Raw genomic sequence first — 19,584 nt, forward strand, 5'->3', positions numbered from 1 at the left:
ACATCCAACAGACATTATAAAAGATGTGTGTTTGGATAGAGCTAGCAAAAATAAATCAAAGTTATCTACTGTTTAAAGAGATTCATCTTTCAACATTCTTCTTTGTTTTCAAAACCAGATGACTATACTACCAATGCAATCTGGCCAGCAACGGTTGGTCATAAGTATGGGTGTGAATATACAAAGGCTGTTAACAACTTTTTTTTTTTCAGTACGCACATAACTTTCAGTGTTTACTTAACAGCCTGCTATGGAAATGACACATTGGGAAATATGAGATTTAAGATTGGTATTGATTTTGACATACACATAGTGCTGTAGTGGCATTTTCCACATTTCCATTTTTTCTGATGATTAACACTCCAAACCACAGCTGCCAGGAGAACATAAACAAGTCATACTTTCTGCTTTGTGTGTATCCTTCTCCTTGCTAAAAGAAATCCATGTAGGAAGTTTCAAAACTTTGTGCTTTGTAGTCCTACGTCAGTACACATCCTAGCGGGAATTCTGAGATGCTTGATAAAAAAAGAGGCCCAAAACAGGAAATAATGTCGCTTCCAGTTGAAGCAGTGCTTGTACAGGATATATCACGCAAGAGTGAATTGCTGTTGTCAGGGGGGAAAAGGTTAATTCAGAAGTAAAAACAGCAGATGCTTACTTAGCTTGATGGGTTTGGACAATGTGATAATGAGGTAGTAGATCTTTAATCAAACCCTAGAGGAGCATGGCATCTAATTTCTGGTTTGGGGTATGGTCAGCAGCAGGAAATCTTCTCAACATGCAGCAAGTGATGAATCATTTGTGATCTTTGTAGCAGATGTTTTGCCCTAAATACAGTCAGCAAGCTTTTTTCCTCCCAATCTTATTTCCTATGATTCACTATTCAGAAGTACTGTCAGGGGAAACAGTATGCATGTGATGTTACAAGAGTCATGGGTAATGTAATCCTTCAAGAACTTAGAAATAGAAACTTGGAAGTGTTTGACATGAGAACTGCATTAATGGATAAAGGACTGTTTGTCATGTGGGTGTGAGGCTGATACCTGGTCGGCTGTAATTCTGGGGAGAACGGGACGGGGTGTAACGTCCGTAGCCCCCCAGGGAGCTGTTGGAGCTGGGGCTGGAGGGTCTCCGCTGCCGGGGTGACTTCTCCCCATCACCCTGAATGGACACACGTAAGAGTCACCATGGGATGGCTGGCATACAGTGTCAGCGTTTCACTGAAATCAATTATGCATAGAAGTGGCTACTGACTTTATTTCAAAGGAAATACAAACCACACTACTCAAAATTAGTTAGGGATATTGGAATATGGGTCCATATACAGTATGCCTGTGCACGGATATGCAATAAAAGCCCAATTAAATGTGTTGAATTATTTTGGGGGATATGTCACAGAATAAACAATGCAGTGAAACACTAATATATCCCAATATCCCTGACTCATCCGGAGTGGTGTAATTTCAATTAGAATTTTTCCTGACTGCTGCTCAGCTAACATTGGTCCTTTACTCAATGGGGTCAGTCCATCCAGTCTACGGAAAACACATTCAAGGTTCTTACATGTTACTTGGTTCGGCAGCTTGCAGAAACAGCTGTCACACATCTGCTACCTCAGACCTATTTGAATCACTGACTACATTTGAGATGCGGGCAACGATTAAGGTGTCAAAAAGAAGCTTGATGGAGCCAGAACCACGGCGATCAGACATTGCCGTGTTGGTTTGGTTCCTAATGTTGCTCGAGGACAAGCGTTGCAACTGACCAATCTCATTTTATAATGTACAGAAAATAAAGTCGTTCATGTCTGAATCGCTGACTGCTTGTGTTTCCTGCCCATCCGACTTAATTCTAGTGATGTCACAATGTTGCCCCTATCTTCGCAATTACTATAAGTTACAATGATGATGGCTAACACTATGACCCCAGTTGTAATTATCCTTAAAGTATATTTTAGCTGTTTTAATTGAAACAGTAACATCTGTGTGGACAATTACAACACCTAACCTTAAAGCCTTTAAAAACTCTATCCCCCTGAAATACCTTTACTTCAAACATTTACACCGAAAGAGAGTCTTCTAAAGTATAGTAATACAACTTATTGGGCCCACACACAAACCCACACACACACACACATATACAAAGACACACAAACAGGAAAGCACAGATGAAGGGTGCGACATCCACAGTGAGACACAGTGTATATTACCTCAGTAGGAGTGGGAGAAAGTAGCTGAGGGGACTGCAAATGAAGAGGGGGAGAGAGCCAATGATTAGGATGAACTCATATGTGTGGTTATATGAGTTAACCATCCAACCATGAGAGTGCCCATTCAATGTCAGTGAATCATGCCATCCATTGTTAAGGCCATTCCTGATGGATGGATTTGGCCAGATGAAGTGAGTCCCCGATATATACCGTTCAATTAACACGCTCAGGGCTACGAGACGGTGACTGCACCGGAAAGGAATGGGTGTTTGTGAAAGAGAGGTAAGCGCAGCGCTGATGAATGACTGTTTATGGACTTCACTGTAAGAGTGAAGGATGATGATGAGGGTGATAGCAAGGGCAAAAAAAAAAAAGAAAAACTGGCAAGGGAGAGACCACAAAGGACGTTTATTCAATCAATCAAACCTGAGGAATAAATCAGCTCTGATCAAATTAAATCATCTTCTCATGAATCAAATCACTTGGATAAACGTTGATATAACATGTGATGTGTGATATAACACATAAATTCAAATGAGCTAATATCAAGTAAGATATTGGCCAATATTATCTTATTAGCTCGGTTCAGTTGCATTGGTATCAGAGTACCTGTTTGTTAGGATTAGATTGTATACATTAAAAGTGACTCCATTGCATAGTTTGTCCAGACATGTTTATCTTTACCTCAGCCACAGAGGCAATGTTATCATCCTTGTCTGTTTGTGGGTTGGTTGTTATTTTCCAGCAGGATTACGCAAAAACATGGATCTTGATGAAAAAAACTACGGCATATTCATCTATGAATGAGAACAAGTTAATGCGGATGAAAGGGACTATTAGGACTTGGACAAGTTATGCGCTCTACTGGGTGCCAATCGAGTTTCAAAAGTCCTTAAAATTCCTCGGTAAAAGTTAAAAAAAAAAAAAAATAAATATAACATAATATAATCTTATATATATATCATATAATAACATAAATAATTTTAATCATTTATAATTTGGTTACAAATGTTCAATAAGAAAATCCATTGCAAAGGTTGGTTAGGTGAACTATTACTTATGATTTAATTAATGGTCAATAGACTATCAATAATCACTAATGGAGCAGTTACAGGCCATTAATATGAGAAACTGTTGGGTTGGGAAAAATCTCTGGCTGGTGATTCATTAATGCTCAAGTAAAATACTCAAGTCAAAATCAAAGTCCTTAATAAAAGGTTGTGATTCATTTTAATTAGTTTCTTTAAATTCTCAGTTATTATTGTATATTGTACATAGGTTTTAAAAATCTTGAGAGTGTAAATCAAATAAAAAATTCTATATTGTACCACCCAGACACCAAAAAAGTTGGGCTGCTTTGTAAAATAGAACAGAAGACGGAATGAGATAATTTGCTAATTGTTTTTGATATCGTTAATATATCTAATGTTTTACCTCATCAATTTCATTGCTTTTTGTAAATATATACTTATATTGAAATTGATGGCAGTAGCACATTTCGAACAAAGTTGGGACAGGGGTTGCACCTCAGTTAATAAAAACTTGAGTAAATGTACTGGGTAAATATCCACCACTGGATCAGAGATGTAGAGTTATAAAGAGGAAGTGAAACACAGCGAGGCTGCTCTACCTCTCCGTAGTGTCTCTCCTCAGACGGGTAGCTGACGTATGGAGAGTAGGACAGCATGTCAGGCCTGTCTATGTTATAGATGGCCTTGGTCTTTGGAAGGGCTGCCAAGTCCTTGTAGTCCAGCATCTCCTCTCCGAGTTTGGCCTGGCAGTAGAAAGAGGTGCTTATATATAATATGCTATTCCTGAGCATGTGTGAAACAGAGACCCTTATGAGAATGCTATTGGATAATAGCGGTGAGCAGAGGCATTGCAAGTCTTACATAGATGACTCTGCTGGGAGAGCCCGAGGCGCTGGAAGCTGGGACTGAAGTGATGCTCTCAGATGAAGTCCGGGTCACCTTAAAAAGCACACAACACACACGCATACACAACTACGTTTAAATATATGTGATGCAGAAAGGTTGAGCATGATGACAAAAAGGAATATTACATGGTTCGCTGTAATCATTGTTCAAATATTTAAGCTAATGCTTTGCGTGATAATGATGCTTTGCTTTTTTAAATTTTCTTTTGAGCAGTCAACTCTGATTGCTATTTTTGCTTAAACTTGTTTTAACATTCATCTCTAAAAGGTACAATATAAGAACTGGTAATATGTCAAATTCAGACTCCGTGCAAATAGGGAGCAGCATACTACCAGAGTAATCAATGACTGCTGGTTACTGTGGCTGCCATTAGCTTGTTAGCTTAGCTAGCCGTGCAGCTAGCACTCCTATTAGCTGACTCTGCCGGGACTGGGAGCTTGGTACACCAGGGGAGTGTTGGTTTCATTTACCATCACAATATCACCTCTTGCCGTAAAAAGTGGCTAGGGACTAGCTTGTTAGCATGCTAACTTCAATACATAGCTCTGTGCCACAAAAATGTCTGTCTTTAACACAAATCAGAAATCAAATCTGCCATTTCTTCACATTCTGTTGATAATTGTAATCATTTTTTAATGGTTTAAATACAAAATCATACAGTCATCCAAAATAATATTTCTATTAAGATAAACTTTATCTTAGCCTTATTTCACTCTAAATGGAACCTGAAACTAAGATAAAAGAAAATTAGTAAAGAAACATTAAAATTAGTTTCCTACCTTGGCCCATTCTTCATGCTAAGCTAAGCTAACCACACCCTGACTCCAGCTCTGTAATTAACACACAGATGTGAGATTTCTCCTCATCTGACTGTGAGAGAGAAAGTGATTGAATGTATGGTAATACCTTATATAAAGGTCCTTGCAATAAGCATGAGTGTTTATAAGCTTATTATTAGATGCTTATAAACATGAATAAATCTATATAATTGTTAATCATAGCCTACAAACACATTTGTTGAGTTTACTTCACTTACCGATTGAGTTGTTATTAAACCTTTACTATGCTTTTTTTAAGCTTTACAAAGAGTAATTCCTTTTTCATAATGCATTTATTAGCAGTTAACTATGTTCGTATCAATACTTAACTGCGCTTTTTGCAGCTACTAAGTCTAAAGGGACAATAATGCCTTGTCAATGTTAATAAATCCATCGCACTTATTAACCTTTTCTTTCCTTAAGATTACAAAACATGCAGCAAGGTCTCCATGCTGGAATTAAACCCTGGTTATCACAGTATATAAGCTATTGAACTTTTTTATTATTGTTGGTACATTATGTTCACAGTGCATAAGTAACACACAATGGTACAATGGGGCTATTAGTGAAGCTGTACCAGGCAATCCCTGCTAATCACAGGTTTTGTTAAATCACAGATGTCGAGACAGAGAATGGACAATAAAATAGTGACATTAACACTAATTATTATAGTTTGGTCTTTCTCAACTTTCCTGATTATCAGTTATGTCCTGTCTGTCTTTCAAGCTGTGTGAGTGTTACTATACAGATCCTACAGATGCAGGTACTCACACACATCAGTCATCTCCACTTGCCGATTAAAGCATCCCTGCACATGCACTGACAGATAATCAGCGTCATCAGTCATCGACCAATTAAAAGGTCACACTAGGTGGCCTGTGGGTGCGGCTGCTGCTCAACCTGAGGCAACTATAGCAGTGAGGTGTCTACAGTTATGATCAACCCATGCAGCAGATGGTTATGGGTGGGTGCAGACAGCATACAGGAGCACCAACCTGTTGCTCAGGGGCATCATTGAGCTGTATCCGGACCTGCTTCTGGGAGGGAGACGGTTACAATGAGGCATGAGGATGGGAGATGGTGGAACGGCACGCACTGAATGTAAAGCTACAGGGCTGCTGCAATCGATTAGCGGTTGCTTTCAAGTGGCTAAATGAAACTTCACTGAAGACTCATCTACTCACTAGTTCGTCTTTACAGGCAGACTTTAGTTACAAACTATTCTAATTTTACAATTTATAAATGTATCAATTTGTAGTGAAGTGTGTAAAGCAATGTGTAGAAGGATGCTTTGCAATGGTGAATTCATGTTTATAACCTGGCGATAGCTTTTAACATTTGGCGATTTTATTAACGTTTCAAAAAGCATAAAAGTGGTGTTCATCTGTGAAGAAGTATCATACAATTAAAAGATCCCATTAGCTTTTTGTAGAAAGATACGAGGAGTAGGCTAACTGCCAGGCTAGGCTAACTGCCAGGTTAGCCTACAAAAGTCGATACAAACTTATCGATCACCCCTACATACCCAGCTCAATTGCGATGTGGTGGGGCATTGGGAGACAGCACAGGGGTTCATAATGACTTCATACTCTCTAATCACATTCTGCACCTTCACAACATCCAGTTTTCATTTGGTCTCCCACACTATGACTGTGGTGCATCATGCATCAGATCTGTTTTCTTTGAGACAACAGCAATGATCCAAGTTAGAACACAAGAAACCCAAAGAAATCCGGACAGTTGGAGAGAAACTTGAAAAGGTTTCAGTGCTTATCAGGGAAGACTAAAATGGTAAAGTCACTTTATAATCTTTACTTTTAATCTTCCAACTTTCTGTCGATTCAGAAGTTATCTCTAATCTTCCCATATTGCATCCAGGTACTAAGGTTTTACAAAATGAGTCCCTGGTCTTGACAAGTGTAACGTTGTGGCCTCACTTTGTTTTTCCACCCACCTTGCTCTTTTCCTCCTGCTTGGCTGCTTGTCTGCATGGAGGATGCCAGATAGTAGATCCTAGAGACACAGAGAAAAACATAACAACTATCAGAGAGATTTTTCCAACGTGTCACTTGTCTAGGTTGCATTTGCACTGTCAATGGCAGGCGTGGGCTTTCGGTTGGGTAGGCAAGCAAATTTTCCTCCGGAATGAAATGACTTGCAATTTTGCTCATGCATCATGATCCTTGCACAATAGAAAGGGATTTGTAGGTGTGTTAAGAAGCACAGTGTGTACATGGTGTGTTCTATTGTTAAATGTGTGTTGGATGGTGTGGAATTGTGTCTAATTCCCTTTGTCCACAGCAGTTCTTTGTGTTTAGGTCTAGTTAGCAAACGCTACCATGCTAATTCACAAAAAATCTGTTGGCGCTGAACATGGTGAGCACTACAGGCTAAACACCATTGATGGTGATGTTAACATTGTTAGTATGCTAACATTAGCGTTTAGCTCGAGGCAGCATTGTGCCAAAGAATAGCAACACAGAGCTGCTAGCATGGCTGGTAGGCCCCTAGTCGGTTGCAAATGATGCTGCATGTTGGTTCTTTGGTAGCCGATATTGGAGCCACATTTGACTTAAAAATCTTATTTTTGTGGTTATTGCTCATGTTTGTTTCATACTCTAGCTACATAATATTATCCTGCTTCTGTTTTTCTCAACTTTATACACTGAGCTCTGAAAATAAATCCTAAATCCTGTCACAAGCAAAGAAAATAAAAGAGCACAATGCTGACAACTACTCAAAGTGAAGCTATGAAATCATTATAATTATTCAACTGCCTTCTAAAGAAGACAAATACCACCTTGCAAATTCACACACGACTCACTTCCTCCTTTGCTGCGGTGACATTTACGTGGTCGTGGCTTCAGAAATGTATTTCTGACAAATCTACTCAACTTTGCAATTCAATAAGAGCCGAGGCACATCGAGGAGCTGAAGCAAAGCGCTGACAGTGAATACCTCTCTGTGAGTGTGGCAGTGTGCATGATTCATTAACCGACCAAGCTGCCACCCCAGTCCATTGGAGGCAAAGCATATCCAAAATGCATCATGTTTTTGGTGACATGTCGGTGAGCAAGAGAGACTGAAGGCAGGTGTTGAGAGTTTAGAGACACAGGAAGAGGAGAAAGGGAGCAGAATGTCAAGAAGAAGTATGTCACAACTAGACCTTTTTTTTGTTTAGCTCTGGCGCTTCTTCATCTAACAATAGACAGTCACGTGCTTTAGGATTACACCCTTTGTTGTCTGGCTCCTACCCTGACGTTTGAAGCTACACTAAAAAAGTTGGAAGGAATTTGTCTTTTACCTTGCAGGTACATTTCCTCTCCCTCTGCGAACATCTGCTCGCAGCGGGCACAGCGGGCACACGAGGGGTGGTAGTGCTTTTCTCCAGCCTGTTGAGCATAAACAAGAACAGGTTATGATAATGTAGCATTCATTGTTGGGAGTTGGTTTATGTGGGGGGATCTCAAGCAACTCAGTTTGGCACTTCAATAAAGTTGAGCGACTTGCAAGAGACCAGCTAAGGTCAAAATAAAGCAGCAGAGCACCCAATATCCCGACTTTTAGTCTCCAGTGCGAGTCAAGATACAAAACCCGGCACACCGTCCTTGCCAGGGAATGTCCACACCACCTGTTTTATTTTATTTGTGATTTTTTCTATTAATATCAATATAAGTATTTTAGTATATTAGAAGTAGTCTCAGCGTCAAAACCGAGGTAACCCTGATAACATCAACGGGGGAGATTTTTGTCAGACTCGACACAGCTGTGGAAAAACTATAAATACAGATGCAGCAAGCCTAAATACAAGCAAATTCAATGTGGTATGTGATTAAATTTGACTCACCTTGAGTATTTTCATTTTATCATTCACTACTTTTACTGCATACTTTTTTGGAGGGCAGAAATTGGCGTCCATACGAGGGATCCATGCATGCACCACAATCAGTCACTTACTGTTAGCCTACCTGCCTGATCAGCAGTTCTTAGGAAACATGGCAATGTAATGTACAGGCATAATCTGGACAAATGTACACATGTGGCAATAGAAGGGATTTTCACAGATGGAATTTCCAACGCATTTATGGAATAAAATGTCTCGTCTCTCTAAAAGCTTGTGATTTCGTTACTTTGCCATCACACCAAAAGCCTCAATCACAAATTAAAATACTCACTGCATGTATAAAGGCATAGTTCATTTGGAAATTCAGAATTTGCTTATTAGAAATTCTGATGAATAAGGAGTGCTGTTGAGCTAATTGTGATTCAGGCCCCAATTAGCATTTTAATCAAAGTGCAACCAGCTACAAATGACATCCAAGAAAAAGGTTGTGTTTTATTATTCAGCCACAAGGTGGAGCACTCGTGTTGGGTAAGGAGCAGTGTAGGCGTACTCTAGGCCGAATGGTCAGCAGATGGGAGAAAAGCAGGCAACCCCAGCCCCGAGGAGCTGACTACAAATCAAGTCAGGAGACTCCAGGTCCAGGTATTACTGGGAGAAAAAACGTTGAGGCCAGGTGTTTGAAAACTGGCAGCATGTTGTGGACACCATTGCCAAAATCTCATATTTGAGCTGAACCGAAACAGATAAACAGAGAGAGAAATGGAGGATAGAGGAAGTTGACTTGGAAAACATTCAGTCCCAGAGATAAAAAGGTTGAAACCGGATTGAAATTCAAACATGGAATGGAGGCAGGAAAGGAGATAGCGCTGCTAATCCTTCCTATGTCAGAATCCAAGGTTCGCAAGAGGGAACGATCATCAAATTCAACATCCGGCAGGACTGAGAAGTCAAGGAAGGAGGAGGGAGTTGAGGATGGTTCGTCGGGGGGGCATGAACTTCTGGGTGAATGACTGAATGTTTTTGGCTGGGAGTGGGGCTGTAGCTGGTCGGCCAGGGTTAAGGTTTATGAAGAGTTTAAGGTTTTAAAAAACAGCCGTGGTAAAGATCATTATTTACCCAATTACATACAGACCGTTGCGTTGACCAGCCACAGATTGTGCACCAGTGATTAACGATCACCTCAGCAATGAGCTGCTGGGAACCAAAGATGGAGATGAAAAACAACAAAGTTTCAGTTCAGCCTCCCTCCACTGCCGCCAGCTCCAGTTATTGACTGTCCCCGTCCCCGTTAAGTGGACTCTCTGATCTCCGACAAATGCCGTGACATTTCGGATGCTCAGTCTCGCGGTCGCTGTTTTTAAAGTGCAGCACGGCGCAGGTGGAAAGACTGGAAAAGGCTTCTATGCTTACACTGTGTCTCCTGGCAGCTAATTTGTAACTAATAAATGATACAAAAAGTGCCGTAGCAGTTATATCATACAGCATCAACTCAACACTGGTTGAAACCTCCCTTTTGTATTTCTAAGGGATGAGGTCATCGAAGGTCTTGACTTGAAATGCGAGGACGCCCCGCCTTACTCGGTACAAATGCAACCAAGACACAATTCCGCACCTTACGGAGACAGGTGCTTTTGAAGTCCACACCTCATCTGCCCAACACGACACAGCGGGATATAGATGTGGGTGACATCATTTTACACACAAACACTCGGATGCATGCTCTCGTCTCGTCTCTCATGTTTCCCCCACTCTGCTCTCCAGACACTGGAACCCGAGAGGTGTTTATGAGGGGGGGGAGAATGGGAGAGGAACGCCGTGCGATGAAAGAAAAGGAGGGAAAGTGAGAGCGAGGTATTGTTGTTTGTCCGCATAATCCCGCTCCGTTGTTTTCCGAGGTCACGGCGGGAGCTTCCAGGACCCCCCCCCCTTGTCTAAAAGCTTTCTTCCTCTCTTCCTCTCATCCCTCTCTCTCGCCCAAGGAGAGTATCCTGTGTCCTCTCCCTTCATCGCCGCAGAACAACAGACCGCTTCTCTGAAAAAAAAAAAAAAAACTACATTCCTCTGCGCCCATTTCTACCTGCCTCTCTCTAATGGACCCTTTCCCCTTCGAGCCTGTCAAATCTACCTCATCCTTAATCTGCTGTCTTTTTCACATCCCTTCAGCCTCCGGGGTAGGTTGCATGGATGGCGGAAACACACGTGACTGGTTTTGTTTGTAATTTGACGATCTCACCGCCGCCGCCTACACTAGGATGACGATGTCAGAAATGCAACTGAGTGAATGTCTAAGTTTAAAACAGCTGGAAGATACTTGACCATATGAACCACCATGAACAGGGGTTGTCGTTGTATATTCCTGCGATCACGCCTGGTGTCTCTTTCATTTCAACAGGGTTTCTGACGACGACTGTTTGCGCTTACACTCCGATCTATCACTGCAGCTCAGGATGACATGATATTCCAGCAGCTACATTAAATCTTTTTTGTTAATATCGGCTGCCCCCTGTGGACAAAAAGTGATATGACACCTTTTCTTGTGAAGACCTTGATTTGACTTGTGCAAAAGAAACCAAAAGAAACAACACACCATATTTCAAATATTATTTTACTTTTTTTTTAAACACTGCTGTTTTCACGGCGCACGGCTAACGGGGTAATGTATCTACTTGTGGCAATGCATGATTAATAATTGCAATATGACTCTGGTATGGTGAAACAAGGCACACTTTGCTTTAGCGATGTGACCGTTAGCAGATTTGGATGCTCGTTAGCCAAATAGCACATTTGTTCAGCTCAAGTTAAAAGTTAACAACAATCCCTAGCATCGTTGCGCCTTCATAATAGTGAGCCGATAGCGAGATATAGCTCGGCAGAAAGGCACCAAATGTTACTTAATGAGGCAGTTTCTGACAAGGGATATAGCTTCTTTCCCCAGGCTGCATCCTCAGCACGTCATAACAATAGTTTTAATTTTCAGAATCGGACCAGTCAGCCTATCTTCTCACTGATGGTCATATAGAGGCATTATTGAGTAATTGTGTATAAATTGTTAAATGTCCCTTTAAGTATATTTAAAATTAACATTAGTGTAGCTTCAACGTATTCCTTTTATTCAAGACATTTTTGTGCCGTCTATTTCTAGTCTTATTATCTTCTGTAGCCAAGTCTGCAGAACAGACTAATGTATTTTTTTCCGTTTTTGTAATAACTTGCTCACAATGAAACAAAACTGCCAGTTATCTGCGTAATATGTTGAATGTATTAACCAACTCTAACCTTACTTATGGTGTTTATCTCATTCTTACTAACCCTAACCCTTAATATTACTTTCCGCACTTTCTTGTCATTGCTGCTATCTTGGCCAAGAAACTCCCACTCAGCACTGTAACAAGCAGTGGTGACATAATAACCAACACGTACTTAGTCATTTGTAGGGCTGGCCCCGCTGTTGCTTTCCGGCAAAAAGAAATGTCCAGTAAATCGTGAGTCATAGTGTATTTTTTCTTAGATTTCGAGGTATAGGCTGGCGCTGTGTCCTTGTGGAAAGACCAACGGCAGAGCGTGTGAACGTCGGGTCAGTTAAACATGAACTCTGCCCGCCACTAATGTAATGACCCACAGTCAGTGTTGTAGAAAGTCATAAATATTACTTTGGTCTGAAGATATTTGATATTAAAACTTTGGCTCGTGCACAACGTGCAGACCGCAGAGCTACGAGTAACTGAAGTTACCATGTCAATGAGAAGTACAATATTTGCCCCAAAATGAAGATAGAAGTAGCATAAGTACTTTGTGTGGCTGATCAACTGTGATCAGTACATTCCATCATTGACGGCAGCTGAACAGAACTTGTGCCAAATAGATGTGTCATATTATTCCGCATGACTGCATAAAAAAAGAAAGCAAGTATTCAGAAAAACACATTCAAAATGTACATTTCTGGATCTGTGTAATATCCTTGTGGTGGCATCACATACATCATGTTTTTCTTAAAAACATATATTGAAATTTGGCTCTAAAACGACAAAGTGATTCTGAAACATATCGGTGAAATACATTGGTAAGAACGCAAATCAGATTTTTTTTGGCCGCGTTTCACAGTCTGGTGCTTCAAACTATTTTGGTCTGGTCGGGTGAGAGATGCAGCTGCCAGGATGACTTTTTCACTCTAGTTTTTTTGCTTTCCATTATGACTTTCTCTTCATCTCTATATACTGTTCACACAAACCGAATCAGGTCACACACACACATTCAGCAGAATGACTCAGGTATGACAAGCTACACACCGAGGATGACGACCCTCACACATCATATCTAGTAACACTTTTTAAAGCATCGGATAGCGGTGACGTTTCGAAAAGGACGAGAGCTGAGTGCATCATTTGTCCTGTAGCTTTTGGGCATTTTCTAGAACCGGAGGCTGCGTGGCTTTTGTTTTATGGCACATGTATACCTGAGAGTGAGTGACAACGAATGACTGACCTGCCTGAGGGGAGGGGGTGAGGTAGGACAAGGTGAGGTAATGTGTGTGTGTGTGCAGTAGAGAGAGCGAGGTCAGAGCAAAAATAAAAATGAGTGAATGTGCTGAATTGCCGAGCAGGCCAAACAAGAGAGCGGTCCCCTCGGTTGGCTGGACATTCCCTGTGGACTGTGACACAGCAGGCTACAGAGGGACTAATGCATCATCTCAGCAGAGCTCAACCCGGTTGCCTCTAAAACCTGCAATGTGCACTGGTCGTTTTCAGTACTCTAAAAAACCCATGGAAAGGTTGCTGGTCCCAGGTCTGCACATTATGCAGGTAGCCTATTTCAGAAGCATTCCTTACGTCCTTGCATTAGGAGTGTAAAAAACCTTATTATGAAATTTTAATGATCACTTTGGGGAAATGGTGTCGGCACTGGAGTCTGTTAAGTGGAAATATGAGAATAAGATGTATGAGGGGTATGAAGTAACAGGATGCATTATGTTAAAAAGATTACAGTATATCACATTAAGAACGACATCGCCATTTAAAAGGGCATGCCAATGATTTAACCCTGTGCATTTTAACCACTGGGATCAATATGTTTTGATATTTATGTTATATTTTACCTATGGTTGCACAGAAGTAAGAGTTATGGGGTTCAAAAAATATATATTTTATGTTCTTACACTTACATGTTCTTACATGTTCTTACAATATTTTGACTGAATATGTTTTGTATTTTATTTTGGTGAAACCTGATAAAACATGTGAGATTTTTTAATTAAAAAATGAAATAACTACATATTAGATGTATATATATATATATATATATATATATATATATATATATATATATATATATATATATATACATATATATATATATATATATATATATATATATATATATGGTTTATTGACTTTTAGCTTAGGTTGTACAGATTGTAGGGATATAAAGCATTTAAAGATACTGCAAGAAATGCATCCCAATGCATCCCAATAAGCTATTCCTTAAATTCAAAGTTAATGTTGAACTTCAGTGAACTTTAGGGAATCAAAAACAACAGTTTGAAATAAGAAAAGCCAAAATCTGAGCAGCAAAAGCTGAGAAGTCCAAATTTTATGCATGGGTAAAGCCAAGCCCCCTGGAAGTGTACCAGTCTTCGTAGCCATTTCGACATAGTGGCCAAAATCATGCCCGGATGCCCAAAAATACTTGTTCCCACAAACTTCTATTGTGAAAGAAACCGCATATTTGGAGAGAAATGACTCATTATCATGATTATTTGGTCCAATAATTTTTGGATGGTTTAAAAAAGGGGCACAATTTAATCTATTTTTCCCTATTCACGTTAGCAGAGGGCTAATGTGGAAGTTAGCCAGCTCAATCAGCAGACGTTTCTAGTGTGCACTCTCTATGGGTCTCACAATGCAGAATATTTGGTTTGTTTCATATCAGGGAAGTAGGCCTGCACGATATGAGGAAAGTCTGCAATGTGCGATAACACTGTTCAATATTGCAATGACGATATAACTTGCGATAAATAAACAAATATTTAAGTTTGCATATTATTAACTTTACAGTTTATAATGGCTAATGTTAGTTTTGAATTGTTCGTGTAGGTCTTTATGGTTGTATTGCAGGTGGTGATGGAGGTTGGTTGTGTTTCCTCTAGAAGTTGCAACAACTGCTCGCCACGTTTTACACAGTACCTGTGCTTGTAACACATCGTCTCTCCTGAATCCAAATAAGTCCATATAGCAGAAGTGCTGTTTCTTTTCACCACAAGGTCTTCATCGACCACATTTTCATTGCTTTCCTCTCCTCCCCCAGCCATCATAACCTGGCAACCACCACTGAACTGATGCCGATTAATTTTGTCAGGGTAGCTAACAGCTAGCTGGGGCTTCACCTGATTGGCCCTTGAATCCAGGGCTACTTTTGATAGGCTAAATGTTGGCATATTCAAGGTGCATGCATGGCGCATGTAAACAAAATGATTTTTCTTATTCATCGCCTGTCAGGCAGTCTTTTGCGATGTGTTTATTGCACATGTTCATATTTTTCATATTTATGTGTCACTGAGCTGCTTTCGATGGAAATGAATGCGACTCTGCCTCTGTCGGGTACCTGTGTACACCTCTAAAACTGCTGGATCTTACACTTTTAATCACGTCCTTCTCGAGACCCTTCCATATTTTATCATTTATAAGTCAGAGGTCTCCAGCTTCTCTGCTGACATTGTCGTACACACAAGCTTGTACCTTTCAATGTTTATCCAAGGCAATATGTGTGTCTGCAACTTATTCAAAAGCAGTCTGTACTTCTATCTAAGCCTCGGGAACTTGTCTCCACTGTCTATGCAGATAATAAATCTGACTGTTATGTCCACAGCTTGAGTAAATCTGTTATGTCAGACATGACAAAGCTCCCCCAGTGCCACATAAGGCTTTTTACAACTGCTTATAAAGAATGAGTAGTACTTCTTCATAATAAGACTCTGCAGGTTTTGTTCAAGGTCAGTTGAATAAATGACATGCCTGCTCTCATCCATTAAAAGTCCATTTTGTGAAACAGAGACGTCTGTGAGTCTCTCTCATTATTTAGCGTCAGCAGATTGTAAGCTAGGAGGCTTTTTGCTGTCTTTATTCAGTCCCTTACTCATCTGTTCTCACCTGTAGGTGAACACTACAGTCATAACACAGACAAAAGTAAAAAAAATGCCAAGTTTCACTTCTTTTCCATTGAATCCATCCATTCATCTCAAAATAAATCCGCCATTAATCACCTATTTCCTGCATTTCTCTTTCCATACCTCACCCAGATTTTCTCCTTTAACTGTAACCTAATCAGTGCTGCAACGTTACCTCCAGGACTTTTCCGGTGATGTACTTCTTGCAGCTCTCGCACTGGATGCCAAACATGGCGTGGTAGTCCATCTCACAGTAGGGGATTCCATCCCTGACAGGACAACACACAGGACGAGTCAGCGGATTAGAGACGGCACACAGTGTCAGATATACCTCACATCAGACAGGAGACAGCTCGGAACCTCCTGCACCCCGTCTGAGCCGACAGCGCTCAGCAGCTGCTAAATGAAGACGCAGGGTTGAGCTCCTGCTGCAGCTATGGCAACAAAATGATATTTCCATAATTTTTAAACATTACATCAATTCTAAAATGCTGGTTAGTGCTATGATGTATTATCATAGCAGAACATCATTGCAATAGAAGTCGGGAGATGGTATCGTAACATTGTTTCTTAGACCGTCCAAGCAGCGTCTACTTTACTATCTATTAGGCTTCCTACAGTACATGATTTTCAGGGTACGATAACAAAAACATATACATTTCCTTTGACTTAGCTTGTATAGTTAACAGGTACAGGCTATAAAATGCTAAATAAATGGTTAAATCCAAGGATAAAAGACAAAAGGTGTTATAATAAGAACAGTGAAAACTTTAGAAATATAGTAAAGCATAAAGTAAAAATAATTATCACCATCATTTAAGCTTTTAGAAATTGCTGCTTGAGGCTGCAGGGACTCTCCAACAGCTTGTGCTGTACTTTTCGCTGGTTGTGTAACATTTCTAAAGCTAACGAAGCATTCATGATTGAATTGAAATATCCTTGTGGGGAAGACTAGAAAAAATTGGATCTGCAACTTTAAGATTTTGTTATTAGCTGATATATTCATAATGCTTCCTGTTAGGCTACAGGGAGTTAAAGCAGTTTAACTCACTCACTTTAAGAAACAGGAAATGGGACATTTTTTTTAGGTTTATTACAAGTCAAAAGTGAAGTGTTGGCACTCCACGTGAAGCCACATGGAGACTTACTTGCTGATGTACTCGGCATTGAGCACCTTGTTGCAGACTTTACACTTGAAGCAGCCCAGGTGCCAGTGCTTGTCCAGCGCTACGAGAGACTGTTCATTCTTAAACTCCTTCCCACAGCCGCAGCAGTCTGCGCAGAACACAACCAAGACAAAGGAAGGTTAGTTGATATCTGATGAAAAACAGTATTACAGTAAAATAATGCTGAAGTTAACTTTCTGAAGTGGGGTCTTTGTTTCTTCAATACCATTAAGCCAAAAGGCTGAAAGGAACATTGGACATTTTGGTGTCCCGAGAGAGGGATGACTTAACACAATTTAAGAAAGTACCAATTTGAGAAAATTACAATAATGAGCAGGTCAACTAAATATAGTCTGCAGGTTATAGTGTGTATGATTTATACTTTAGACAGACAAGTCACAGAAAGATATAAACAAAGTACTGACTGTGGACAGCCTGTATGGGTGCAGGGCTGTTGGCAGGCAGAGGCTGGGTACACTTTTGGCAGATACACTCTTTCCCGTTAAATGTCACTCGGTCGCCGGCCGGGAATGGCTGTCTGCAAACAAAGAGTAAAACAGACAGAACATCAGTTTATGGCGTCGTCTGATATGGTTTGTGCCTCCCTAAGCTTCCAAATCCGTTCTAAGCCTCCGAAAACAAGCTCGTGATTGGACAGAACTGTTTGAGGGGGCACAGCTTCTTCTTAATGCAGGGGGAGGAAGGTTTTTATTGCAAACACATGAATACAATCCTCCAAACCTTAAGAAGTTCTCCGATCTGAAACGTGGAGAAAAAACAATAATCACCCTGGTGCTGTCTGGCAAAAGATACATAAGTATCAGCTGACTACAGGGCAGCCTCTGTGAGACTCCTGAACTCATCCTCATCTGTAAATAATTTTTTTTTTTCTTGTGTAGAATAAATGGATTACAACTTACACTTTGTTGTATAACCCCATGTTGTAAAATGACAATTAAATGAACTCTGAATAATATTCTGATGACCAGATGTGGTCAGGGAGTGGCGTCTTTTAATCACAACAGGAACATTTAGCGGAGATTTTTGATAAAAGAAACATACTGTTGCAAGATGTTGAGCAGGGCCACAGCCAGGATTATTTAGAAATGCTGACATCATAAGGAAGGACCGGGCCCAACGCAGAAGGCTTTATAGCTACCAAAGAGATTTCTAAAGGGCTTTTTTTGTTTGTTTGTTTTATTTCAATATGTTGCACTCCAGAAATTCGCATAGTTTTTAGAATTTATTTCATTTCAATGCATTATTTCAGCATTCATTAGTGTAAACTCCTCACTCCAAAATTCTATTAAACCTACTTCAAAATTCCACCATTCCTCTAGGACTTTTCTCGTGAGGCAAAGAAGAATGAGGCTTTAAACAAGCACAGCTTTAGATTAAAAAACGACGATGTTTAACCACAGATACTGAGACAATCTCGGGACAATCAGTCATTATACAACATAGTTATGAATAATAATACAAATAATATCTATGGGGAACCACCCTAGAATAAGGGACCAATCACCAAACAGGCAAACAGTCTCAGAAATGGGTGTTCACCTTAAAATGTAACGGAACAGTGAAGGAGATGATTCCAAGCAAGCAGCCCGCTGTTACCACGATATACAATTTATCATTAACAAAACAAACCAATAGTCTATAATATCTCAAAATATAAACATTTATAGGATTATCCAACCACAGCAACTTCACACTACAGTACAAAACCAGTGTGTGAGAGTGAGAGATGGTGGATGTGAGTTTGTGGAGATCATGTCACTGGAGAGCTCACGATGGAGCGTACTCGTCAGAGTGTACGTCACACCCGGGGTGGTCAGAAGTTGCATGGGAGACTGGAATGAGACACCGGTCGAGCTGAGCCTGTGGCTTTAAAATCAGAGTGGCGTCAGACGGAGCTGAACACTATTGTTACAGTTCAGGTGTACGTGCTACCATGACACGCGTCTGGGTGAACAACGGCTCGGAGGCATAGTTAACTCAAACAATCTGTTCATCAGAGTGTATGAGGTGACGCATGCAGGTATGTGTGTGTGCACGTGTAGGTTAGTAGGGAGAGAAAGCAGAAGAGCTAATGCTTGGAGCGCAGTGAGGAAATAACGGCCGCGGAGAGACACGATAGCTCAGTTTCTATCACTCAGTGGCCGCTGAATCAACTCAGGCTCAGTCACCTTCCTCCCGTCCTTGTTCCGGATAGAGATTCTGCTTATTGTGTGCTCACGCGGTGGCGAAGCTAACACTGTTGTTCCACACACAAAAAATGCTCAAGTCAGTTTGGGATTAGCACAAAGGCAAACAGCAATCACAATACTACAGTATTAGAAGCAAAATAAATAAGACTCTGTGGTCCACAGCCCCTACAATTAATGCAGCGTTAAGCTTGCAATACATGCTATCAATAACTGGTACTTGCTGGTGGCTGTTCTCTGTGTT

At 40.5% G+C, this 19,584-nt stretch overlaps 1 protein-coding gene across 15 annotated transcripts in view; it reads right to left on the minus strand.

Annotated features, from left to right (window-relative positions):
• ablim2 (actin binding LIM protein family, member 2) overlaps positions 1 to 19,584 on the minus strand; it is a 100,713-nt gene that overhangs the window by 26,067 nt on the left and 55,062 nt on the right. For 7 of the 15 annotated variants that reach the window (XM_030432091.1, XM_030432097.1, XM_030432089.1 and 4 more), the window contains exons 4-13: positions 17,559 to 17,671; positions 17,116 to 17,242; positions 16,143 to 16,236; positions 8,269 to 8,356; positions 6,919 to 6,977; positions 5,960 to 6,001; positions 4,102 to 4,179; positions 3,840 to 3,983; positions 2,210 to 2,242; positions 1,044 to 1,161 (exon numbers count right to left, since the gene is read on the minus strand). In XM_030432091.1, the coding sequence (XP_030287951.1) occupies positions 1,044 to 1,161; positions 2,210 to 2,242; positions 3,840 to 3,983; positions 4,102 to 4,179; positions 5,960 to 6,001; positions 6,919 to 6,977; positions 8,269 to 8,356; positions 16,143 to 16,236; positions 17,116 to 17,242; positions 17,559 to 17,671 (896 nt within the window). The remainder of the gene's footprint in view (positions 1 to 1,043; positions 1,162 to 2,209; positions 2,243 to 3,839; positions 3,984 to 4,101; positions 4,180 to 5,959; positions 6,002 to 6,918; positions 6,978 to 8,268; positions 8,357 to 16,142; positions 16,237 to 17,115; positions 17,243 to 17,558; positions 17,672 to 19,584) is intronic. The other 8 variants (XM_030432094.1, XM_030432100.1, XM_030432103.1 and 5 more) reach the window with 5 other exon arrangements.

The sequence above is a fragment of the Sparus aurata genome, chromosome 10, assembly GCF_900880675.1.
Source record: "Sparus aurata chromosome 10, fSpaAur1.1, whole genome shotgun sequence".
Classification (NCBI taxonomy): Eukaryota; Metazoa; Chordata; class Actinopteri; order Spariformes; family Sparidae; genus Sparus; species Sparus aurata.